At 36.1% G+C, this 25,172-nt stretch overlaps 4 protein-coding genes across 4 annotated transcripts in view; 2 read left to right on the forward strand and 2 right to left on the reverse strand.

The window, feature by feature from the left end:
• LOC136812599 (phospholipid-transporting ATPase ABCA1-like) overlaps positions 1 to 25,172 on the forward strand; it is a 55,559-nt gene that overhangs the window by 20,334 nt on the left and 10,053 nt on the right. The window contains 18 exon segments of the mRNA XM_067069126.1: positions 353 to 460; positions 803 to 1,125; positions 1,786 to 1,982; positions 6,109 to 6,491; positions 6,797 to 6,848; positions 7,563 to 7,697; positions 8,705 to 9,022; positions 9,348 to 9,588; positions 10,798 to 10,912; positions 11,264 to 11,372; positions 18,933 to 18,993; positions 19,474 to 19,651; positions 20,907 to 21,022; positions 21,934 to 22,084; positions 22,727 to 22,850; positions 23,386 to 23,515; positions 24,092 to 24,218; positions 24,644 to 24,718. Of these exon segments, the coding sequence (XP_066925227.1) occupies positions 353 to 460; positions 803 to 1,125; positions 1,786 to 1,982; positions 6,109 to 6,491; positions 6,797 to 6,848; positions 7,563 to 7,697; positions 8,705 to 9,022; positions 9,348 to 9,588; positions 10,798 to 10,912; positions 11,264 to 11,372; positions 18,933 to 18,993; positions 19,474 to 19,651; positions 20,907 to 21,022; positions 21,934 to 22,084; positions 22,727 to 22,850; positions 23,386 to 23,515; positions 24,092 to 24,218; positions 24,644 to 24,718 (2,943 nt within the window).
• Positions 2,860 to 4,434, reverse strand: LOC136812601 (cyclin-dependent kinase 9-like). Its single transcript, XM_067069129.1, has 2 exons — positions 3,880 to 4,434; positions 2,860 to 3,544 (listed from the first exon to the last, which is right to left on the reverse strand). Exons 1-2 carry the CDS (start codon positions 4,392 to 4,394, stop codon positions 2,962 to 2,964), a joined length of 1,098 nt encoding a protein of 365 aa, XP_066925230.1. The 5' UTR covers positions 4,395 to 4,434; the 3' UTR covers positions 2,860 to 2,961.
• On the forward strand, positions 13,174 to 14,691 carry LOC136812605 (microfibril-associated glycoprotein 4-like). The gene has a single exon (XM_067069133.1). It carries the CDS (start codon positions 13,181 to 13,183, stop codon positions 14,162 to 14,164), a length of 984 nt encoding a protein of 327 aa, XP_066925234.1. The 5' UTR covers positions 13,174 to 13,180; the 3' UTR covers positions 14,165 to 14,691.
• Positions 15,207 to 17,002, reverse strand: LOC136812604 (angiopoietin-1-like). The gene has a single exon (XM_067069132.1). It carries the CDS (start codon positions 16,903 to 16,905, stop codon positions 15,919 to 15,921), a length of 987 nt encoding a protein of 328 aa, XP_066925233.1. The 5' UTR covers positions 16,906 to 17,002; the 3' UTR covers positions 15,207 to 15,918.

The following is a 25,172-nucleotide window of genomic DNA, read 5'->3' on the forward strand; positions in this document are numbered from 1 at the left end:
CTCAAACTAAAACCATGTTCAGACGTTACGGCTCCGTTCCGTTCCAAACTAAAACGGTTCCGAAACAAGTGTTAACGTCAAAATTCGAAACGCTAAAAAGACGTTACAAAGCAAAACAGATCGAAACGGTTTCGCTTCACTTTTCTCATCGGAACGGAACTGCTCCGTTTTCTTGCGCCGAAACGTCCCGAAGCCAATATGAACACACTCGATCCGTAGCGAAAATCATACCAGAAGGATACGAAACTGTAACGTCTGAACATGGTCTAAGACTCATCAGAATAAAGGAAGATGATGACACCGTTCGATCATTTTATTCTTTATCAATCTTTCCACTCATTTATATTTCTAGATCAGTGGTTTTGATGAGACTTTCAACGCAGAACCAGCACTACATGGGAAGTATGAAGCGGAACCAACTGGGTTGAAATTAGGTGTTGTTATCAAAGAACTCGTCAAGGTTTGTTCTCCATCTCTCTCAGAAGTCTTCTCTCTGAGATTTGCATGTCAATAGGTTCCGTTATCTGTTATTGACTTGGATGCTCTGAAAAGGAAATTTAACTACTAAACTATACTTTGATCCTGCTAAACTTATACCTTCGTAAAAAAACAAACGTGAACTAGAATTTATAATCAAATATTGAGCTGTTCCATTAAAAAACCATACAGGGGGGGATTACCCTTAGGAAATGTTCGTCTACCCCCCCCCTGTATGGATATAAAATAGAATGGCCCATTAAATTTGCTGTCTGATTGTGGTCACGGCAATACGAAACATTAGTTTTTAGTCTCTCTCATATAGATTTATAATCGTGGCAAAAAGAAAGCTGTTGACCGATTGAATCTTAAAATGTTTGAAGGACAAGTCACCGCCCTACTTGGTCACAACGGAGCTGGAAAGTCCACCACGATGTCTATTTTAACTGGTTTATTTCCACCTACATCGGGTACAGCACTTGTCAATGGTTTTGATATTCGCACCCAGATTGACGGTGTCCGTAAAAGTTTGGGATTATGTCCGCAGCATAATGTTTTGTATGATTATTTGACGGTTGAGGAGCACATGTGGTTCTACGGACGTTTGAAAGGGATGACTGAAAAAGAATTACCACAAGAAATTGAGAAGTAAGTCATTTACCAGATTGGGATTTTCCAGAAAAAGAATGGATATCCTACTTTATTAGTAAAGACCCCCTGGATATCCACTCTTAAAAATATTCTCAACCCCTGGATATCCTCTCTAATTGAGATGCTTACCCCTGAATATCGTATTTTTTACTTAAAAGGACACTTTTCCCCCTGGATATCCGCTCCCTTGTAGATATTTAACACCCTGGATATCCACTTTTGAACAAAAATCGTTAACTCCCTGGATATCCGATATCCTCAACAGGGGGCATGGACTATTTCTGGAAAAGCCCATTGCTGTTTAGGATTGATCCATATTAAATTCACAACCTGGCGTACCGTGGCCGAATGTTTTACCTTTGAAATACGTTCGCTAAAGTTTCGCTGGGCTTGAACCAGCAACCTTTCGGTCAACAGTCGAACGCGCCAATCAATTGCCCCATGGAGGCTTAATCAGATTGTACTAGAACCTAGTCTTGACGCAAAACTATGCTAGGGCGGCAGCTGTAGCTGTCAGATTTCGGGTGTTCTTTTTTCAGTGAAAGATTTATAAAATCTGCTATCTATCGCTATCGTTCGTGGTGCAATTTGATCACAATTTAATTGACCTCCTTTCTATTATACGATTATTAGTATAAATTCTACTTTCTGACCTAGATACCTTAATGACGTCGGTCTTCCCGAGAAGCGGCACGATCTTTCTTGCAACCTATCAGGCGGTATGAAACGGAAGTTGTCGGTGGCAATGGCGTTCATCGCCAACTCCAAAACAGTCATTCTTGATGAACCGACTTCCGGTGTGGATCCTTATTCGAGAAGAGCCATCTGGGATTTAATCCTCAAATACAAAGAAGGTAATATCAGTTTAAGTTGAAAAATTCTGAAATGAATCCCTACTCTTGCTTACTCTTGAGATCAATTTTGACCTAGGAAAACCAAAACAATTCACCGGCCAGATTTCTTGGAAACATTCGATGCAAAGACACGTTTATAACACGCCCAAACAACAAACTTCTCGATTGTCACTTAACAACGAAAAAATACATAGCTCAGAATCGTGAAAATGAAACTGGCCTTAAATTCATCATCCATCACTTTGTTGAATTATTTCGTATAATTTGGCCATGCTCTTTAAATCAGCGAAATTGTACTACCTTAAGGGAATTAATTTTCGCAGCAACTATTATTTTCACGACTAACTTCGACTGTAAATTTTCACCGGGATTTAATTTGGCGAATTGGCGAATTTTTTCAGATTTTCACATTTTTCGATAGTTTGATTACGAGATTTTATGTGTACAGTAGAGTCTCCATAACTCGAACGGCCACGAGGAATGAAAATTTATTCGAATTAAAGAGACATTCGAGTAATGGAGACTCGTTTAAGAGAGTTTCTTAGCTGAAAGAATTTTTAGTGTAAAAAAAATTAATTTTCGCGAGGATTAAATTTCGTGAATTTAGCGAGAGATGAGAGTTTCGCCAGGAATTATATTTCGCGAAAAAGACGAAATTCGCGAAAATTTGCGAAATATAATCCCCGCGAAAATTTATACCCTTAAGGTATAGATAGTCATATTGTTGCCCTTATTCATTTGACCTGAAGTCAAAAAAATCAAAAAAGAATTGCATATGTACAATAAGTTGCAGGGATTTTTAAGCCTCAAAATCAAAGTGAATTTAGTTTGTTTATTTCTTCTTGGTTTTCAACAGTAGAATAAAAACATGAACGAGTGAATTTAAATCATAATATTTTACTTTCGTTTTTGAGAAAAATATTATATCATAATCATATAAACTCCACAATAAATTTAATCAATATAATTCCAATGTTTACTAAAATACTCTATCATAAATAGCATTGCTCATTTGACCAGCTCTTTGTTTTTGCCGTTGTTGGTTATTGTTGTTAGCGGGTGGGGCGGCGCCAGCCACTTTACCTCGTCTCACTGTATGCAACTCAAACAATGAAGTTGGGACACGTGACAAAGTTGGTCCAAGGTCACACGGCATCGGGTCACTCCAAAAAAAATCATGATTTAGTGCTGTGTCAGCATCCATTCTTTTTGACGGGTCTAAAATCAAAAGATGATCCACCAAATCCACACCATTCGTGTCTTTAGCGTATATCTTAATTTTCTCGCGTACGCAGCGCTTCAAATTTTGTGCCAACTCCATTTTGTTGAAAAATTCCAATTTTTCAACGTCAGGCCAGATTGGGGTATGAATCGAACCGCATAATTTACTTATAAGGTTTAACTGCATTTGTTCGGTAGCACCTTGCATGATTGGAGCTCGAGTCCACATTTCAGCCATTATGCAACCAGTGCCCCACATGTCAATGGCGGGTCCATAGTTTCTTTCGCCCAATAAGAGCTCGGGTGGACGATACCAGAGTGTAACCACACGATTTGTGTATCTGAAAAGATAAAGATCAGTTTTTAAGCTTTTTCTATACTTTCCTATTTTCTATAAGAAATATTTCGTGAGAGGCTGAGCAGAACCCTAAGCTTGATTAAAGATAAATAAAGATTTCGATTTGCTAACTGAATTTTAACTGTCGACTTCGCTCTCGTAAATTTTTACCAAAGTATTTTAAATCTAATCAACGCACTCTGCGATTACGTTATTAGCGTGTATATCTTGGATGGCATGATGTCATAGAAAAGTTTAAGAAGTGCAGAGTTAATTGGATATCTTATTGGTGAAAAATCATTGTCAAAAAGTGACGAAAAAACGTTCGTATTACTTTACCTGTAGTCTTTTCCAGAGTGAACTGCGCGTGCCAAGCCAAAATCTGTCAATTTTAAAACTCCCGATTTTGTCATCAAGATGTTGGATGTCTTCATGTCTCGATGCAAGATGTGATTAAAGTGTAAAAAATATAATGCATTTAATAACATTTGCATCATTTTTTTTATCTCTGGTAAAGTGAATCTGATCGTTGCCAACAGACCTGCCAAATCATGTTCACAAAACTCGAAGACCAGGTAAAACGTAGCCCGTAATTTATTATTAGGTGATGTTTTAGCACGACAAACTTCAATCAAATTGACAATATTATCATGATCCAAAAGTTGTAAAATACGGATTTCTCTTAACGCTGTAATTGGGAAGCCTTCTTTTTCATTTTCCATTAAGATTTTCTTGAGAGCTACTAAACGGCTTGAAGAACGATCTCTTGCTTTAAAAACTTCACCAAAAGTTCCTTGGCCAACTTTCATTAATTTTTCGTATTTTCCAACGTCATGGCAAAATGGAAACTCCATACTTCTCCACTGTTCTGATGTTGTCAACTCTATTCTGTGTTTTTTTTTTATTTGAGTGTTATTTGAAAAAAATTGTATCATTTTTAAATTATGAGCATGTCGATTTCAGGTTTTCGATTGAGTTAATGAGTTAAGTCGTAAAATTCTTAGAAATTAATGTATTATTGTTTTTATTTTATCGTTTTATTGAGAGAATGAATGGACTTTTTTTCTCTTAGGAATTACTTAGAACTTATTACTATTGGGAATAACATTGATTGTTCTCTATGGAAAAAATTTAAACGTGATGATTGAATGATATAATGTTGTATTTATATTCGATATATTTGTATCACCTTTGACTCGTCACTTCTGCTTTGACTGTTCCCATGAGAATTTTATTGATTTTTTTTCCACCGCTCAAAAGTTTCTGGTCGCAGTTTAAATACAGGGTGTCCCTAATTAAAGTATCGAGTCGAAACACAACTATGAGTAGAAAGTTTTATGTGCGTGTTCACAAAATTGTATTTTAAGCTCTCCCTCTTTTTTCTTTGTCATTACGATTAATTTATACGTTGTAACTACCTGTTGTAATAAGCCTGTGTGATGGAGAACGTTCTTATATTTTAGCGATAACACACACAAACTTTTCTACTCAATCGCATGTTCAAACTCGATACTTTAATTAGGGACACCCTGTAGTTCTATTTATACTGAGACGATTGTCTGAGACCAGCAATTTAGAAAATAAGCATTATGGAGGAGTGTACTTTCCATTCATGTTTCAATAAATAGGATCTCCTCCACAGATCACATTTTACAAACTTCTCGTCTTAGACGATTTTTCCGTCTCAGTATAAATGGAACTAATATTGACCTTGTATTTCAGCAGCAGAATTAGACTAGAGCTTTTTTATGATTCTTGATGACGTTGAGTCCAGTGAAGTAGACTAAGAGGATTTTAGGAGGTCGTCATTTTGATCGACAAAAAATTCCAAATAACGAAAAAAATATATTTAGTGTTGAAAATATAATTAAGAACGGGAAAAAAGTCAGAACAAACATGACTAACAGATTTACAAAACATTACTTCATCCCAATTTTACCTTGCAAAAAAAACACACCCGCTTAAGCAAAAGCTATATTAAAGGGCTCTTTAAAATGTTTACAGAAAACGGATATCCGTTCTATTCTTTGTTTAAAATCGCAAATGTTTAATTTCGTTAGCCGAATCTTAATCTTTTTTTATAAAATACACCATTTCGACTGTAGCCGCCAATTGCTACGCGAGAAATGTTTTTGTCCGTTTTACCACCCTAAAACCGTCCCAGTCTTCGTCCATCATTGTTTCGCACCTACAGAAAATAGAATAAGGTGTAAAAAGAATTGGGTCGAGTTTAGGGGGGATTAGTTAAATAATAAAGTGACATTGTTTCACGATGGCTACAACAAAATGGTTTGGATCGATAGGGCCTTGCACAAACAGTTACTTCGTTTTGCTTGTTTACAGAGTGTACTCCTTTTGACCAAAATCAAAAATTTGAAAATATCTTGCTTAATTTTCATTCAAAGTTTTTCAAAGTCACCGTCAACCAAGGTTAATTCGTAAATTCGGCCCGCGTCTTTCATTTTCATTTGGGATTCAACAGAAATATCTCTATCTAAAGGTGTCCCTTCGCTCAACTGAATAGTGACAAGCTAATTCGACCATTTATTCAAAACTATATTTTTCTAGATCGTTCGATTTTACTATCAACTCATTATATGGACGAAGCTGATCTTCTTGGTGACAGAATCAACATCATATCAAAAGGGAAACTTCAATGCTCCGGCACATCACTCTTCTTAAAACGTCAATTCGGAAAAGGTTATTTCCTAACAGTCACCAAAGATCAAGAAAATGCTGATAAATTTGATATACAGGCTATCGGCAAATTCATCACCTCATTTATACCTGGATCGAAACTCCATGAAGATTTTGAAACAGAGATTACGTTCTTATTGCCTTCCGCTGCTCGGCTGACGGGCGAGTTTACAAATTTGTTTGAAAATTTGGAGAAAAGTTTGGCAGATTTTGGAATAAAGAATTATGGTATCTCTGATACTACTTTGGAAGAGGTAAGGTCTCTTTTCAAATACAGTCAACTAACCCGATTAACGCACACTCTAAGATGGGTATTTTTGAGCCAAAAAAATAAAAAAGCTGTTATCTTGTGAAAAGCTTTTAATTAGTTTAAATAATTTAAATCCGTTAGCTCTCTATGTCTCTGACTTCATAATTTGAAAGATTTTAGACCATGTTCCAATATTTTGATTGTAGAGCTGAAAATTTTTTGTCTGTCCATATTTGACAATCAACGAACCTATAACAGTGGTGTTGTGAGATTTGAAAAAGTCATTAAACCTTGTCTTTGTATTTTCAGGTTTTCTTGAGAGCATGTGAAGATGAACAAGATGATCTGTTAGCCAATGATGGTAAGTTGTTTTATTCATTCATTCATTCATTCATTCATTCATTCATTCATTCATTCGTTCATTCATCGGAAGACTGCCGATACCGTTTCAATTCAAATTTAAATTTCGTCAATTTCTTCAAAATTATTGGAACAGATAGAACCGATCTATTACATGGATCACTTGTGATCTGGGTCTTTCGACTGTTTTCATGAGGACTACGAGTAGCCTGCTTTGCTATCTATGAAATGAACAGAAAATTAAGGAAGCCTCATCCTGTCACATGTTCTTTGGAACTACCTCGGAGGTCCTTTAATTTACCCTTCGTTCGTTCGTCCGGTTTTCTCGGGGCTGGCCCATTATTTTTTTCTGATTTTTGCATAGTGATTCAAAATGACAGTTCTCAAAAAGTGACGGACCCCGATTTTCGAAAAAAAACTTTTTTGGCAAATTTCGGCCAAAAACTGTCTAAAAATGGGGCTTTTTGGACTGTGTGAAATTGCCTCATTAGTTTTTTTGGATGTTTTGCATAAAGATAAAGAGCAAGGTAATTTTTTTTTGCCGTAAAAATCTGATTTTCTTTTTTGGGAAATTCACTTTGTCATTTTTAGGGAAAAAGAGCATTTCTGTCGATCGACTTGGTATTTATTTTTGATTAATTTTTCCCAATATTCCAAAATACATTAAGTGGCTATCAATGATCACCTTTTTAATTTCTTTTTATTTACTACGTAGCAGATTCAATCTCAATGACTGGACCAGTACAATCAAGACGCTACGGGGACACGACAAGTTTAGCGTCAGTCAATTCGCAAGTTCGACTGATGAATGCCGAAGATGGGCTGAGAGCTAACGAAACTAACACACCTCGTAAGTTTTATTTTTCCGCTATTGAACATTAAAATATAGTTCAATCAGAAATCGAAATAGTTCTATCAGGTGATGCAACCTTAAAGATATTCATTTTGATGATATGCTGACCAAGCAAAATACCTTATCGGACCTTTTTACGTCAGCCCTAATTTAACGCCGGCCCTTATTACGCCACGAGCCCAAAAATAACGCCAATAAGGGCCGGTGTAAAAAGGGCCGAGAAGGTAGACAAAATAATTTCTCAAAAATTGTGCTCACGCGGTGCCGATAGGGGAGAAAGTCGTTCTTTTTTTTTTGTTTAAAAATGTTGTGTAAGGAAATTGTAGGAGATGAGTCAAATGGAGTTAGATAAATCAAATGATGTCCTTTGATTCTCGGTCAAGACCCATGAACCTACACGTTTTATTTTTATTAGAACATCTAAAATTTGGCTGACCCTGAATGTGCTTATTTAATTAGCAATTTTCAGACTACTCTAAATCGACATTATCATGCAAAATAAAGAGCACTTAAAATTTATAAAATTTGGACAATATTTGACTCTCGATTTTAGAAGATCCATCCTTAAGTTCGGTTAAAACTGCTTGAAAAGAAGAAAACATTGTAGTTTCTTGTCATTTTTTTCCGAGCTGAGGCTGGGCATGTTCTTACGATGTTCTTAATTTTTCGACGAATTTCAGCCTAAATGTTCTTATAAACTAGGTTCTTATTTTAAAAAAACGTGTATACAACCAGAGAAATCTTCCAATTTTCGATTTTTTTCATTGGTTGCTTGAAAGTCTTTCTGATCTTCACCCGGGTCTAAAATGTCTCCAAATTGATTCGCCTGCAATCCAAGAGTTGTGGATTTGTTAAACACTTTGCCAACTCGACGATTCGGTAGTCTTATATTAGCGACAAGTAACTGTAGGCTGTGTCGTACCAAACTGTAACACATTGAAGAGGGTTTTCTCCTAACCAACCAATGAACAAAATTACTTATAATCACTTTATATTCATTATAGGTGAATTAGACTTCAGTACCGAATCCAAATACTGGGGACCAGTTTTATGGATTCAACAATTGAAAGCCATTTTGATCAAACGTTTTCATCACGCTCGTCGAAGTCGTAAAGGATTTTTCTCACAGATCCTTTTACCAGCAATATTCGTGGTTTTGTCCATGTTTGTGTCTTTGATTCAACCACCAAGAGAAGGTTTACCATCGTTAACCATGACACCAGAAATGTTTGGTGAACCACATTACGTTGTAGTCAATAACAGGGATGTGAATGAATTCTCAGAACGACTCTTGAAAAATTTGGTCAAGAATCCCTCACCAGGTTTGTAGTAGAAGACTATTCGTTTTCCGTTACCGGGAAGAAATATAGGGGAACTTTTTTTAAAGATAGTGACGGGGATTTCCATCGGCTGATTTTGAGGACCTTCTTGACGGAGTCTTTTTGAGAAAAAGGCGAAATATTTTCTTCACAAAACTTATCGACGACCAGCAATGATTAGTTTTTACCCCGAAACGAGTTTTCGTTGATAAAGTAAAATGGGTTTGTTTTATTATCTAACTTGTATGGAAAAATTTCTCTGAATTCAAGAAGATCCTCTGATCTATTTACTTCATTTTAATTTTTCTTATCAATTGATGATTGTTAGTACCATGTTACAACTGTTCGTCAACCTTCAAACCTTTCAATCACGACAACGTCACACAATGGATACCAGGGATTGAAAATGAATGTAAATGCGATAATGGAAAGCAACAATGTCCTGACGATTCGTACGGTCCTGAGCCGGAAATACGTTCCGCGACGTTTAATGATTACGTATACGATGTTACAGGACGAGACATGAGTGATTATTTGGTTAAAACAACTGATGAGTTCATAAGGCAAAGGTATACTTTTTTTTACATTTGTAATAAACATTTGTAAAGTTGTAAGAAATCTTTTGAACAAACAGTAAATTCTTGTGTATTGGGGTCATTCAAAAGATTCGCGAATTAATTGTACGCAGGCTTGCTTCTAGGCTAGAAAACCCAGCCTTTACTTTTTAAATGAGATCGTTAGGGAGACATTAATCCCAGCTTTCATTACACTAGACCAGGAAATGAGTGGATAAAATGTCCGAGCAGGATTGCTTTACCTTCAAAATTATGATTTTCGGGCCGTACATAAAGCTATTTGGGTTGGACAATGTCCGATGTCTGATCGCTATTTCAAGCTCTGGCGTACACCCTCATAGTGTCCTCCCCCCCCCTTTATAAAGGGGGGGATTCTGATTTTGGCCCTTTTTTAAAGTATGGGGGAAAATGAAAAATTTGAAATTTGCTGGGGGAAAATAAAGAGGGGGGAAAACCATAAATTTAGGAGATTTTGACTGGGGGAACTTCACTGATCTCAAGGTGATCTTGTTGCAAAACCTGTTTAAGCAATAAAATCAGCAAATCTTTTGGGATAAACCAACTTTTCAATACAATTTCATTTTTCCAGCACTTTCAAGGCTATTTTTTCAAGCTTTGCAAAATTTCAAACTTGATTTAAGGCATTTTTATGTTAACCATATGGGGAACTGCAAAATCTTCAAATAGCTGGGGGAATTCAAAAAAGAGGGGGGAACCGAAAAATTTTGAAATATGGTGGGGGAAATAAAAGAGGGGGGAATGGAGAAAAATTTTGATTTTTAGTGGGGGGAACCAACCCAGGAGGACATTATGACCCTACCTTTATTGATGATCACTTTAGATGTTCTTTTTATAAGCACAAACTATAAAAGAACAAAAGGCTTCGGTGGCCAAAATGTTAAAAACAAGTTAAGAACATTTTAAGGTTCTAAAACACCTGGTTACTTAGGGAAATGAACACAAATACTCAAAAAATGCTGAAAATACGAGCATGTTGACTGGCGATAGAGCAAGTACGTCAGAAACATGTGAAGGAGAGTAACGCTCGTTAAAAGACAATAAAATTACAATTATGGTCTAAAACCGCCTATAAATGTTGAGAACATTTTGGCTATAAACCCGAAAAATTAAGAACATCTTAAGGCTTCAAAAATGCTCTTATAGATAAAAACGTGTGTATTTTTAAAACACGTTTTCTTTCAGATATGGGGCAGTGACATTTGGTGAACATGTGATTTCAGATATACCTGATGAAATGACACGAAATTTCACGCTTAGTGGTCTTGTATCTGCTGCTGCTGTTCCTAGAAATGTCAAGGTACTTTTCTCCATCTTGTTTATCATTTCATTGACTGTAGCATAGGTTGTCTTCACAACAGATGAGATGGAGTTTTTATAAGATACTTTAATAATTGGTCATTTTTAAGTAATAAAAATGACGCGTTCTTTAGAAAAAGTATGAACATTTTTTATTACTGGTTAACGACCAACCTAATCAAATAAGATCCTGTAAAAACTCCATCTCGTCCCCTTCATAATGCCGAATTCTCTGTCATTCATGACGTAATCTTTTATACGGAAACACCCGAAAAACACCGGGCGTTTGCCACCAGTTTTGAATTGAAACAATGAAACTGCATCAAATTCTCATTTTCGCCTTTTTTACCAGGTTTGGTTCAACCACAAAGGATACCACGCGTTGCCAGTTTACATCAACGTCATGAATAACGCCATCCTTCGCTCAAGCCTCTCACCATCACAAAACCCTGATGAATATGGTATGTCCTTAATTATACAAAAATGGATATTATGCAGTAAAATGGGTTTTTCGCTGTAATATTGTCGTTGCACTTACTCAGTTAAATAGTGGATTCTCAATAACTCGAGTCTCTATAACTCGAACAAGTTGCTGGTCCCAGATTTTGAAAAATATACCGGAAATTTGGTCATTACTCTTTGGGTCACTACACTAAACATGTACCCTCTGCTGCTTTAGCTAGTCATCGGTGTTTATTAGCTAGCTGGATATTCTTGCTTGGAAAAGGGCTACTCAACTAGCTTCCAAAACCAAAATTGAATTAAAAGTTTAACAACGTCGTTGGTTCATATATATGGGAGTCCAATGAATTTTGAATTTTGTTCTCTCTTTTTACAACCAAGCTAACCCGGGGTCCATTTTAAGCTTTTTGATAGACTGGATGGCATTGGTGAGTGGCCCGGTATACGCGCGAGCAAACCCGCACCTGTCAATCATTTTTAGCAGGATATTCAGTCAGTTTTGCTTTTCTTTTCACTTGTGGTTCTGAAAAAAGTGATTGTAAGATAACAAAAAAAAGACGAAAGTCGATTTTTATGCATTTCTTTTAGTTGAAAGTTTTGGATACTAGATTTTCAAGAGAAGGGAAAGTCATATCTCTTGACTCTCCTCCCGCTAACCAACCTAATCCATTTTGAAATACTGTACTTGAGTCAAACTGCACTGAGGTGACACTACTTAGAAAATTTTTGTTTCTTAAAATTTTAACGAGAATTTTCAAAAATTTCAATTAGAGCTCATAAAACCAGAAAAAGTTTGGTCAATGCTGACAAACTAAAACATACTACAACGCACCATGTAGGATTCGAACTTTCAAGCATGTTACCTTTCCAGATGCCAGTATAACGCCTTAACCACTCGGCCACGCAGATGTAAATATGTACACAACAATTATTAATAATACCATACCTTTATTTTCCATGACCTCTATAATTTCACTCTGTCAAGGTATTAACTTCTTAAAAAAAAATTTTTATTATTTCCAACATGCAAGAGACGATCAATCATCGCGATTACTCTTTAGTTGAAGAGTGACTCTTATTCCAATTCAGTAAGGGGAATCAGTAAGGGGACTCAGCAAACGAGCTGTAAACCCTGCTAGTGTCTATGAAATTAGAAATTTCCATCTGAGGGGTTAGGACACACTCCAGTCTCCTTTAAAGTCTCAAAAGACTGAGAAGAGAAGCTTGTTTTTGCATACAGTACCCATACAGCAGACAGAGCGTACATGCGCGGGCGATTAAATACGATCGCGCGGGATGCGGGTCAAAAAATTTCCGTGAGCAATCTCGTTATTTATCACAAAGTAAGTGCATACGCCCTCGCTGGAGAGCCAAATTATCAGAAATTAAAGTTCTGTTAAAAGTAGACTCTATTCTACAATCAGCATTTCGTGAGATTTATCTTCATTTCATTTATCAATACCATATTCATTTTCACCACATCAATAGACATACATGTATAAAATTAGAAAATTTATTTTTAGCCATACAAATTTTATGCAATTTTAATTTACATCAATTGACATTACCATGAATTCTTGATTGTGAAAAAAGACTCTGCATTCCCAATACAAACAAATACAAGCATTACATACATGTATAAAATTAGAAAATTTTAGCCATACAAACTTATGCAAATTTTAATTTATAATGTTTCCGAAACCACAATGATTTCAAATTGATAAATTTGATGAATTTGACGTTTCTACTGCATTAATTTTCTTGTCAACAAAATATTAACAACGAGAAAGACTTGAGCAATATAAAAATGAGAAAATCTCTAGTCTTTTCTGTCCTTGTACTGATCCTTTTACTTTATGTGGATTACATGGTTTGTCAAATGAGATTTCAACTTATACAAGATGGCAACGAAATAGCTGGGTTACAACCTTATCGCAAAGAAACGATGTCATCAAAGTCGAGATGCTATTTAATGTGTCAACAGACTCCTGGTCAATGCTGTTATGTGCAATTGGTTCACCAACAAGAAGATGGTCAATGGATATGTTCTTTGTATGAATTCGTTGGTGATATCAACAAATATTTGTCACCTTCGCCAGGATCTGTAATCTCAGCACCAAAAGCCAACCCTCAAATGGATTGTTTAGATTGGCTTCGCCTTGGTTACACAAAAGATAGCGTCTACTACATCAATTTTAACGGCTACCGACGGAAAGTGTTTTGCGATATGACAACAGAGGGAGGTGGTTGGATTGTCATGCAGAAACGTTTTGATGGTTCGGAGGATTTTTATCGCGATTGGGTGACCTACAAAGAAGGCTTTGGGAATGTTGACGGTGAATATTGGTTGGGTAACGAATTCATTCATCAATACACCACTCGATTTTCAACAACATTGCGAGTTGACGCATCCGGATTTGACGGTCAAACCAACTTCATCACATTGGATGGATTCTATCTTCAAGGGGAAGCTTCAAAATATAGAATCTATTTTACTGCTAACACTTGTCGCCAATCGTCATCGCCTCACAATCTGTGTTACGCTTGGAATTTCCATCGTGGTTTCAAATTTTCGACCAAAGACCAAGATAATGATGATTTTTATGGATATTGTGCCAACTTCTACCAAACTGGGTGGTGGCTCGGCCAATGTACTGTTCTCGGCTTCAATGGGCCATATAGTGCAGATGGCGTTCTACAATATGGTAAAGTTGGGATCCATTGGATTGGCTGGTACCCTGACACTTCTGCCTTGAAAGAAACGACCATGCTGATCAGGAGAGATCCATAAAAACCTTTTTCGAATATAGAGCAAAATTAGCTTCGATAGAGCATATTGAGGAAAAAGATTTTTTTTTTATTTACTGTGTTGCATTTTATTGCCTTGAGCAAAGAGGTGATAGATAAATAAATACATACATTAACTTTTATCTTTCATAATATCACAGAATGGTTACTTTTTCTTGCGTACAACAACGTTTACCCAAGGCCTTAAAATATTACGTAAGCCTACCTGAAAGCCTTATGTAAAAGTTAACGTACATCTGAAAAATACTTTGAAAGTGGAATCTTTTGATATTGATGTACACTCATGAGAATTTTACTAAAAAACAACTCAATAAGCAGTACTTTTCTAGGAGAGAATTATGTGCTAATATCATGATAACGAGGATCTGTTTGAATCCGTTGGGCATCGTAACTATTTTGCTGAGAAAAAACTTATTTTAAACTTAGGCTAAGATTACTATAGACATGAAAATACTGCCTCTATTAAAGGAGAGGAGCAAGCCTATTTAAATTCTTGAGTATTTTTTACCAAAACCAGACTCAACCATAGACAGGCTGCAATTTTACTGTATGTAATTCTAATATTTGATTTTGTGTTGTTTTTTTTTCCTTCTGCATAATTGTAAATTCTTAATTTCAATTCTGAATTGTAAATATTATGTTATTAGGTTAAGATATTTACCTTTCGGTCTCTCAAATTCGAACTTCAAAATATTCGACTCATCAAGTGAAATCTTAGGGGACCAATATTCTAGTTCGAATTATAGAAAATTTTGAGTATTAGAGGTTCGAAGTAGAGAGTATTAACTGCACAAACCTTTTAGGGGCTCTATTTTCATCGACTAAGGGAGCTTGTCAAATAATAGAGCTTCGTTTATGAGAAATGACTGGGACTTTAAATTTTATCGAATAAGGGAGCGTATGGAGTAGTAGAAGGTCGAACTATATACATGAAAAAGCAAGATCAAAGTGCAGACTCTTTCAAAGGAAATCTTTTATTCCTAAAACAATAAACTAGCTAATATAGTGTAGGGTGCATTTGAAATACAAAGAGTGGAGTCTATCATTATTAACAAAAAATAATCTAAAAGAAAAGGTCCTTGCTAATTCTGTAGTTTAAAGGACTTTTAATGGTTTCAGTTTTTCCATTGAATTATATCTTGTTCAGACCTCCAATCAAAATTATTCCCGAATTTCCCATTAAAAAACGTATCTCAAAACTTGATTATGACTTTATTAGAGAGATTTATGATTTTACTTCCTTTTAAGTTCACTGACAGCTTCCGTCACGAACACCGCCCGGTTAAAGGCGGCACAAAAATGTCAATACGAATAAAAAAATAGCTTATGGGCGTTGATGGACATTTGTTTATTTTGTCTCACTTAGCAGCGAGCTTGGATAAGTGAGTTCAAAGTTCACTTTTCAAAACAATGGGGACTTTTATGCCACCAAAAGAATTTTTTCAAGGCCAAGTTTTCTCCAATGTTTCTTGATCAATCTGAAAACCAAACCCAAAGGCTTTAACACTGCCAATGTTCAAGACTAACGAAAAGTCTTCTATTTAGTAGACCGCATAAGAAAGGTTCTCAGGTCAGTAAAGTCTATCAACACTGATTTCCATGTTGGAAATGATCTCCATGATCTCCATCAGCCATTTTGTCTAAGCACCCCCCCCCCTGAGGGAGTTTTCACCCAACACATTCTATATTGTATAGTCTGTTAAGGCAAATTTTGATGTGAAAACATCAACTGTGTTTTTACGACTCTCTTCTTAGTAGCATTTTTGTTTGTTTCAAGCCAGTTGTTGCTGGGTTGTACCAATGTTGCCAATAAATTCCTTGTTTATTAGATGGTAAAACACCATCTGCACTGTATGACCCATTGAGGCCGATATCACCGCATGCTTCGAACCACCACCCCATTTTCATGGAGGTTGCACAGTGTTGTGTCCTGTGCGAGTCATTATCTTGATCCAATGTCGAGAATGTGTAACCATGTGAAAGATACCAGGATCGGCATAAGTTGTGTGGTGATGTTGATTGATGACAAGTGTTCGCTTGAAAATAGATTCTATATTTTGAAGCTTCCCCTTGAAGATAGAATCCATCCAATGTGATGAAGTTGGTTTGACCGTCAAATCCGGATGCATCAACTCGCAATGTTGTTGAAAATCGATTGGTGTATTGATGAATGAATTCGTTGCCCAACCAATATTCACCGTCAACATTCCCAAAGCCTTCTTTGTAGGTCGCCCAATCGTGATAAAAATCCTCCGAACCATCAAAACGTTTCTGCATGACAATCCAACCACCTCCCTCTGTTGTCATATCGCAAAACACTTTCCGTCGGTAACCGTTAAAATTGATGTAGTAGACGCCATCTTTTGTGTAGCCAAGGCGAAGCCAATCTAAACAATCCATTTGAGGGTTGGCTTTTGGTGCTGAGATTACAGATCCTGGCGAAGGTGACAAATGCTTGTTGATATCACCAACGAATTCATACAAAGAACATATCCATTGACCATCTTGTTGGTGAACCAATTGTACATAACAGCATTGACCAGGAGTCTGTTGACACATTAAATAGCATTTCGACTTTGATGACATCGTTTCTTTGCGATAAGGTTGTAACCCAGCTATTTCGTTGCCATCTTGTATAAGTTGAAATCTCATTTGACAAACCATGTAATCCACATAAAGTAAAAGGATCGGTGCTAGGACAGAAAACACTAGAGATTTTCTCATTTTTTAAGTTGTTGAGAATAGAACCTTTGAAAGCCTCAAATTTTCACTGCCTGTCCCTACGTATAAATTGTTTGATAATTTTGGGAAAATTTTATTTTTATTGAATAATAAATGGCCGTTCCATTTTATATCCATATATGGGGGTGGACGAACATTTCCAGGGGGTATAAGAGAAGTATTTCACTTTTCCAAGGGTTATTTTGCAATTTTTGTCATTTTCCAGGGGGTATCTACACATTACTAAATATCTTTTTTTGCCTTGAATAGGTTCGTCCACCCCCCTGTATAGAAATTTAATGGAACAGTCCGATCGGGATTCACAGGTTGTATTATGTTAACATAGCATTTTTAATTCGTTGATAATAACGACAAATATTAAATTTGTTAAGATTTGAATTGAATCTGATTTTACATAAATATTAATCGAATGCGACGTATTCGAGAAAATGACAGTTTTCACATTGACAAAAATAAACCTTTTCGAGGGGGTGGGAGGTATATCGTATAATGCAATGTGTAAACTTGGTAAACACAGGTAAAACACATAACCTGGGGAATCGAAGTTTATCTTAGAAAAGCCAATTTCTCTTATAGAAGGATTAAAAGTTTTACACACAGAAAGTTTTATGGACTCAAACATCAAATCATCTCAACAATTTTCTTAGAAAAATAAACAAAAATACTTACAAAGTAGTGAAAATAAGATCTTAAAGTGTTAAGAAAACACTCAAAACTCTGATCGTGTGAGTGTAGAAGTTTCCCATATTCCCGGGGGGGGGGGGGCAGCTGGGTAAAAGGACCGACGGGTATGTGTGGGTCCTAAGGGTAACTTTTCCAGTATGCTTAAAATGCACTGTAAGGGTTGGAAAAACTAGAGATGCACTGTCAGGGTAGAAATTTCAGAAAATTCTTGAAAAATCTAGATATTTTGAACAAAAATGCTAGAATTTTGACTATTTTTTGCACGAAAGGGATCGAAAATTTGGGGGGAAATGCTCTCTAAGGGTATGATTTTCACTGATTTTTGCTGCACTGTAAGGGTACAATTTTAAAAGCCAATTTTTGGCCCGCACATACCGTCAGTCCGCAAACCCAGTGCCCACTGTCGGACAAACCACAAACTGTCAACAGTCTCATCAATTATTCATTTTATTCTGATATAGAAAGGAAAAGTTAAAAGTTGCTCGATCCATTGAGAGAAAGATGAATCTTCAACCTTTCTCAGGCCTTCTCACGCAAAAAAAGCCTTTACCCGTATTAGAAATTTTGTTTGAAAAACACACGGGTCACGTGTTCTGGATGGGAAATAAGTGGTTTTATTTCCCATCCTGGAGTTCCGGATCTAGCCTCTTCGGGGCTTAAAAATCAATGGCTAAAACCTAAACTGCTTTATCCAACTCAATTAATTAATTCTGTTGCGCCACTGCTAAACCAAATCTACTAAAGTCACCCCTTGCTTTTCGGCACCCCCCAAAAAAATCGACCGCTGGTCCCCCTGACCCTCACCCACCCTGGTACCATGCTACTGGTTACAGTTGTAAAGTAGAGACAAAACGACTGAAGAATAACCATGAGATACAGAATCTTATTATGGGTGAAATTTGTGCAAAGTTAAGAAGACTGTTCGCAATTATAACAATACGGCTCTCGTTCACTCTTCAAAATAAGAAAGAAGAGAAAATAAGTTAGAAATGTCTAAAAAAATGAAGCACGACAGTAAAACGTTTTTGGCCAGGTGTTGAAAATGGAGTTTGACTTTCCATTTGCCTATGACTTAGATTAATAAGTGAGAATCGCCTACAACCATAACTGCAGGAAGGGAGGGAGGTAAAAATATTTCATCCTCTCAGCATTCAGTTACAGCGTCGACTTGAACAAGGAGTTGCGATGGCCATTATGAACATGACAACACGTGGCTATGGGCAAATTACACTTAGTTGGTGGATATAACTTTTAGTCACTTTGAGCCTTAAATCATAGATTAATAACCACAATATGATTTTATTTTGGTTTCTTTTTAAACACAGGTATCACAAGTATTAACCATCCGGTAGATTTCAATGAAGAGCAACTTGAAGATGAACTCGTGTAAGTAATCACCAAAGTTTCGTTTAAAATCGCATCAGTCCATTCGCGTCACCTATTCTAGACACTAACCTAGAGTTTACTTATGCTTTCTCAAAAGTTCTATTTATCCTGAGACTATTAATTTGTCTGAGACGAGCATTTTAGAAAACGAGCATTATGGAGGAGTGTACTTTCCATTCATGTTTCAATAAATAGAATCTCCTCCACAGATTACATTTTACAAACTACTCGTTTCAGACGATTTTACCGTCTCAGTATAAATGGAACTAATGACATACTGTATCTGGTGAAATTTGGAATAAACTCCACAGTTTATTTGAGACAGTCCGTTGTTTTCTTTAAATAAGGGTCTTATTATTTTTGCCTTGAGAATAACGAATTCGATATACTGTACATACTTTGCTAAAATTTAGTCGCTATTTCAGGCCTAACAAACAGAACAAAATTAAAATCTCGCTCGTTCATTGTTCTTCTGTACAGACGCCGTGGTGTTGTCAACTTATTTGTCGCCATCTTCGTCATACTTGCTCTTGCATTCGTACCCGCAAGTTTTGTTGTCTACTTAATCGAAGATCGTGTTTCCAAATCAAAACATTTACAATTGGTTAGCGGACTGAATCCTGTTGTTTATTGGTTGGCTAACTTCATTTGGGATCTGGTAAGTAATCCATTGATTTTAAAGCCCCGAAGGGGCTAGATTCGAAACTCTTGTATAGGAATTGTAGCCATTTATTTCCCGTGGTTTTCACACAAATGATAGATTGAAAGTAAAATCCTTTACCAAATTTTGACAAATATGGCGCTTAAAAAAAGAGCTAGATTCAATTCATCAATTCATCATTCTATATGCAGCCTAATCTTTATAATGCTTCACTTTTTCTTGCTTGAGAAAGTTTGAAGATTCCTCTCTAGCCACTTTTTCGAGGCTTTAAACTGACCTGATGGGTGACGTAGCCTTTGTGTTGTGAGAGGGTCATAACACCCTCTCCATTGGTTCAGGTCCTAATCCTTCTCACAGACCAACTGGGACCCCTTCCCACTGGAAAAATTAGTTAAATATCGTCCCCGATGGAAAATTATCCTCCAAGTCCTCGCTGAAAATATTAAAATAAACCAATCCTCACTACAAAATATTTACAATTTTTCCCAACCCCTATTTGATTTTCTGACTTGAAAACGAAATAATTGAACCCCCAGCCATAAGAAATATTGGAATATCAATCCCTTTCGAGTTTCGGTCCGTTATTTTTATCCCCACTGACTGAAGAAATCATACATGATGTATTAACCCTTTAAGTGCCAATGTCGTATATATCAGACATGGGCTATGTAGGAGGGCGAAGCCCTCCTGTAATGCCCAATTTGAGTTAGAAATCGTCATTTTGGTCTAACTCGTAGGAATCGGATATTGGGCTTCATGGTCAAGCAAAAAAAAAAAATCAAAAATGAGTCTTTTCAACGAGATTTTCAGCTAAAAAGTCAAAAAAATGCAAAAATTTGATAAAAATCCACTTTTTTACGATTTTGACCGTTTTTTGACCATTTTTGGTATACGCGAGTGATCCAAAAACCTCCAAATCTGGCCCTGATTAACTGGATTCTGTCTTCCAGCGAATTAGTTTGAAGTTTTAACATTTGGCACCTTTCTATCATTCAGTCAGGTCCGCGCTGCTGCTTTAATTTCCCATACTTACCCCTCCCCCTTAGCCGCCTATCCCGCCCTACCTAAATCGGGCGGCGCCGAAATCGCCTAAAGAAAGAGGAGACTCAAGATTATCCAACGGACTATAAACGAGCTCCTAACTCCTTCTAGATCCGTAGGTTTAAGCCTTTAAAGTTTGAACTAGCGATTTTCTTTAAAAATCTTAGAAAAAAATGACAGTGGCACTTAAACTTTTACTTCATTATTCTAGATCAACTACTTGATACCTGCATTATGCTGTATCATCATTTTCTTCGCGTTCAACCAACAAGCATATGTATCTGCACAAAATTTCCCTGCTACCTTCTGTCTACTTCTACTTTATGGGTGAGTATTTATGTTTCTCCTTTGATCGAGTACATGTACATCGGAGATGCTTAAGTTGAGGGCTTGATAAGGCTAAAAAATACTTTTAAGGATGCTTATATCCCAAGCAAAATTGTAGGAAATTCGTAAAATTCTAGCCAAAAGCACATTTTTCGTAGGCTCAATGTGATGCTTAGCCTATGCAACTTATATAAAGATCAGGTAGTGCTTATATCTGAGCTTATATATGCTTATAAGTGCAATGTATCAAACGCTACACGAGAGGAAATCGTCGTTTACATGACTAAAAGTTAAGTCTAAAATTAGTGCCCTACAAAATCAATAGAGGGGGTTAGAGAAGGTTAATCTAAAGAATCCTACATTTACTGAAAATAGACAATTAAATAAAGACAAATCTCATAAAAAACTACATATTTCATTAAAAGAATTATCTTCAGTAAAGTGAAGAATACTCTGTCTTTTTCTAACATTTTCAACACGGGGGGGGGCATTCATTTAAAGGAATAATAAGATGGTTTGAGATTTTTTGCCTGAAGAAACTCTCTGTGGTTTTGAATAAATCACCAAGTATTTTTGTCTAACTATATTTTAAAGTCGAGATAACACAATATAAACTTTCTGCAAATGGGTTCTCACACGGTTCTTACTTTGAATTTCTATTGGGTTTTACTAAAAGCCAAAAACTTGATTATCTCGACTTTGGGAAATATTTTGGCAAAAATATATCATGAGGTTTTGTTCAGGACAATAGAAGCATTCCACAGGCTAAATATCCCAAACCACCTGATTATTCCTTAGTTCAAACTTTAGAAAAATATTTAATTGCACATGGTGATTAGAATTAGGAATAAGAGTTGTCCTTAATCACTGCTTACAACTCTCAAATAAATTGTTCCATATTTCCATCATAGTTGGTCGATGACACCGTTGATGTATCCTTTCTCGTTTGTGTTTGACGTACCCAGTACTGCATACATCGTTCTGATTGCCATCAATCTCTTTATTGGTGTCATTGGAACCATTGCTACCTTCATCCTCGACTTCTTTGGACAAGGAGATCAGGTTTGTACTGGTTATTTGAAAACACGTGCAAGAGATTATAATAATAATTAATAATTTAGCAGTTACCTTACCAAGAAACAGATTTGAAGCAAAAACCTTCGCAAGCTCTATAATCCCTATCTGGAATAATCTACCCAGGGAATGCCGTGATGCTGAATCGATAGTGTCTTTCAAGAGTAGCGCCAGAAAACATTTTTTCACTTAATTCTCCAATTATTTATCCAATTTCCCTGCTCCTTTTTGTTACTGTTCTTGTTCTGTTCTGTTCGAAGTAATGCGGTATTTTCTATAAAGTTTGAAAGATCACCAAACCAGACTACTAAGTACTACAAAAAATCAAATTATTGGGAATCGTCTTTAAACCCATCACATCACTTAAGACGACCTGAACTCTTTTGGTTATAGCTCCATAGCAATATTTATGATTCGAGAAAATAAGCTCTTTAGCCGAATCCTATTATGTCTACGACCCAGAAATCCACTCACAAAGCTCAGCCTCTTAAAATTTAATGAAATGCTGCTGTGTTCTGTAAAGCTTATTTTATAATCATAACGATTTTCATACTAGTGCCAGCCGAGCAAGATCACCACCAATTTTTGCAATTCCTTTACTTCAACATTTCATTACTGTCCTCTTTATAGGAACTCCATGACATCAACGTTATATTGAAGAAAGTGTTTTTGATCTTCCCTAACTATTGTCTTGGGCGTGGCATGATGGATTTGGCTGGTAATCAGATACAAGCTGATGCTTATGCAAGATTTGGTGAGTCTTTAGTTTCGAAAATTGATGATGTTCCAGGAGGTTTAAGATCTTTGGCCTGTAGATTACTGATAATCATCTTTAAAAACCTCTAAAACTTTTTGTAAAGCAATTTTGACAAGATAATCATGTTAAAAGTTTTTCTGATATCTCGTTGTTACAAGTTTCTTTGAATCTTAAAGAAGTCATCAATTTCAACTTGAAGCCTTCGTTCATCAAAGTCCCATTATTCCGGGCTATAAAAATATCTTTTAATGTCAATGCTGAATTTCAATTTCGTTATAGATAAGCTGCTTTAATCAACCTTAGGAAAGTTGAAAAACACGCTTAAGGGCTTACAAAGAGTTCAAAATTATTTAAGATCGTAAAACGATGACAAATGTCTCTACTTTTGTACTCCTTGTTACTTCATGTCGACTAATTTATGCGAAGAGCTATACCTGGCGAGATTATCGACTTTTTTTGAAAAATCTGAATATCCACCTTTATGAATAATTATAACATGCAAATGATATATGATCAAATGTTTCTACCATAGGTGCCAGTAATTTCAAAGATCCATTCGAATGGGACATCACTGGTCGCAACATCTTATCCATGGTGTTCTGTGGTTTCCTTTACATGTTCATCACGTTACTCATGCAATACAGATTCTTCATTAAGCCATGGTAAAAAAAAAAAATCTACAATGCACTCTCAATAGTTCGAACTTTTTATAATTCGAACAAATTTTCAGTCCCCGTCAAGAAGAAACCTTCGTAAAATGCTTTCTATAATTCGAATCTTTTCTGTAATCCGAACAAATAAAATTCCCTATTCGAGCTCGAATAAGCGAGCGAACTTTTCACAATCTTCATTTGACGGTGTTTGTTATCGTCTGTTAAAGGGATAGCAAAGTGGCTGTATTGGTAGTGCATGGAGAAAAATGAGCATTGGTTGAGTTTGGGACAAGCTGTCAAAATCTCTGTCACTGTTTACTCCTTCTAGGCTGCACCTCAAATTTATATTGCCTTCCTAAATTAGTCCCATTTTTGCGACACTTTAGTAGACGGTTGCATTATCTCAACCTGCAAAAATCTGTCTTACCTGATCTTGAAATTTTTGTGTTTTGTGTCGTTACAATCAAACTAATACTTACTAGTGCCTATCAGAGAATCTGATTTATCATTTTAAAATGTATGAGAATATCTGTTCTTATTGCATTGGAATGACTCTTTTCATTCTCATCTTGATTTTTCTTTCAGGGAATCAGCAGTTGATCCCAATCCCAAAATTGGTGAAGAAGAAGATGTGAAGAATGAAGCTGATAAAATCTTGAATGAAGAAAGAGATGGATCTTCGTTTATCCTTAAAACCAATAATCTAACCAAGGTGACCCTCTATTTGATTGCGAGAGCGATAAGGGTTTTCTAGGCTGTCAGCATCCCTCTGATAAGCTTTGTTATAAGGTATGGGAATCAGTCTCAAAAATAACGTCTGCTCTGCAATTTTTGTTAACCTAGGTTTTTTTAGGTAGGAGTCTTTGACGTCATTAGAATTTCAACGAGCAACAATCTTATGGTACACCAAGTCATAAACATACTTTTTTACTCATTGTAAGAAAAGTGAAATGAAAAGGTTACCATCAAATAAAAATTTAAATGTTTTTCGAGTCTGAAAACCATGGTTCTTAAAATTTTTCTCAAATCTTGATACGCCTTTAGCAGACGGTTGAAACATCAATTTAATTAAGAGTTCTCTTATCTTCTCACTTATTGCCCGTTTTTTGAAAAACAATATTCTTGTTTTTACTTTAGGTTTACAAACGGCCATTTTTAAACAAGAAACTTTTGGCTGTTGACCGACTTGTGTTTGGAATCAAACCAGGAGAGGTAAGGATGTGGTAATAGGTACCTTAAGTCGATTAATTTTCACGTGGCCTTATTTTTGTGCCAATTAAGAGTTCAAATTTTTTGCGTGGACAAAATTTCGCGAATCGGTCCCTTTCTCACCTAATTTTTTCTCTTCACCCAAAATCCGGATTTTAAATATTTCACGACAATTAATTTTCGCGAAAATGGTCAAAATTCACGAAAATTAATCCACACGGAATTTAATCCAGTTAAGGTAGAAATTGAAATTACATTTTCAGGAAACCGAATATCATTTCCAGAGTAAGGCTTGCCAATAAAAACTGACGAGAGAAACTGACCAAGGATAAGAAAAAGTTGCTTTAAAGGCTGCCATTGCTGTAGTTCGGTCTAGTCATCAGCTCTACCCTTGAATGAAAGTTTTGAACGAAAAAGGGTTTGCTTCATCCAAACTTTTGTTGCTCAAAACTTTCAT

The sequence above is a fragment of the Clytia hemisphaerica genome, unplaced genomic scaffold (genome assembly GCF_902728285.1).
Source record: "Clytia hemisphaerica strain Z4C2 unplaced genomic scaffold, Clytia hemisphaerica genome assembly, whole genome shotgun sequence".
In the NCBI taxonomy this organism is placed as follows: Eukaryota; Metazoa; Cnidaria; class Hydrozoa; order Leptothecata; family Clytiidae; genus Clytia; species Clytia hemisphaerica.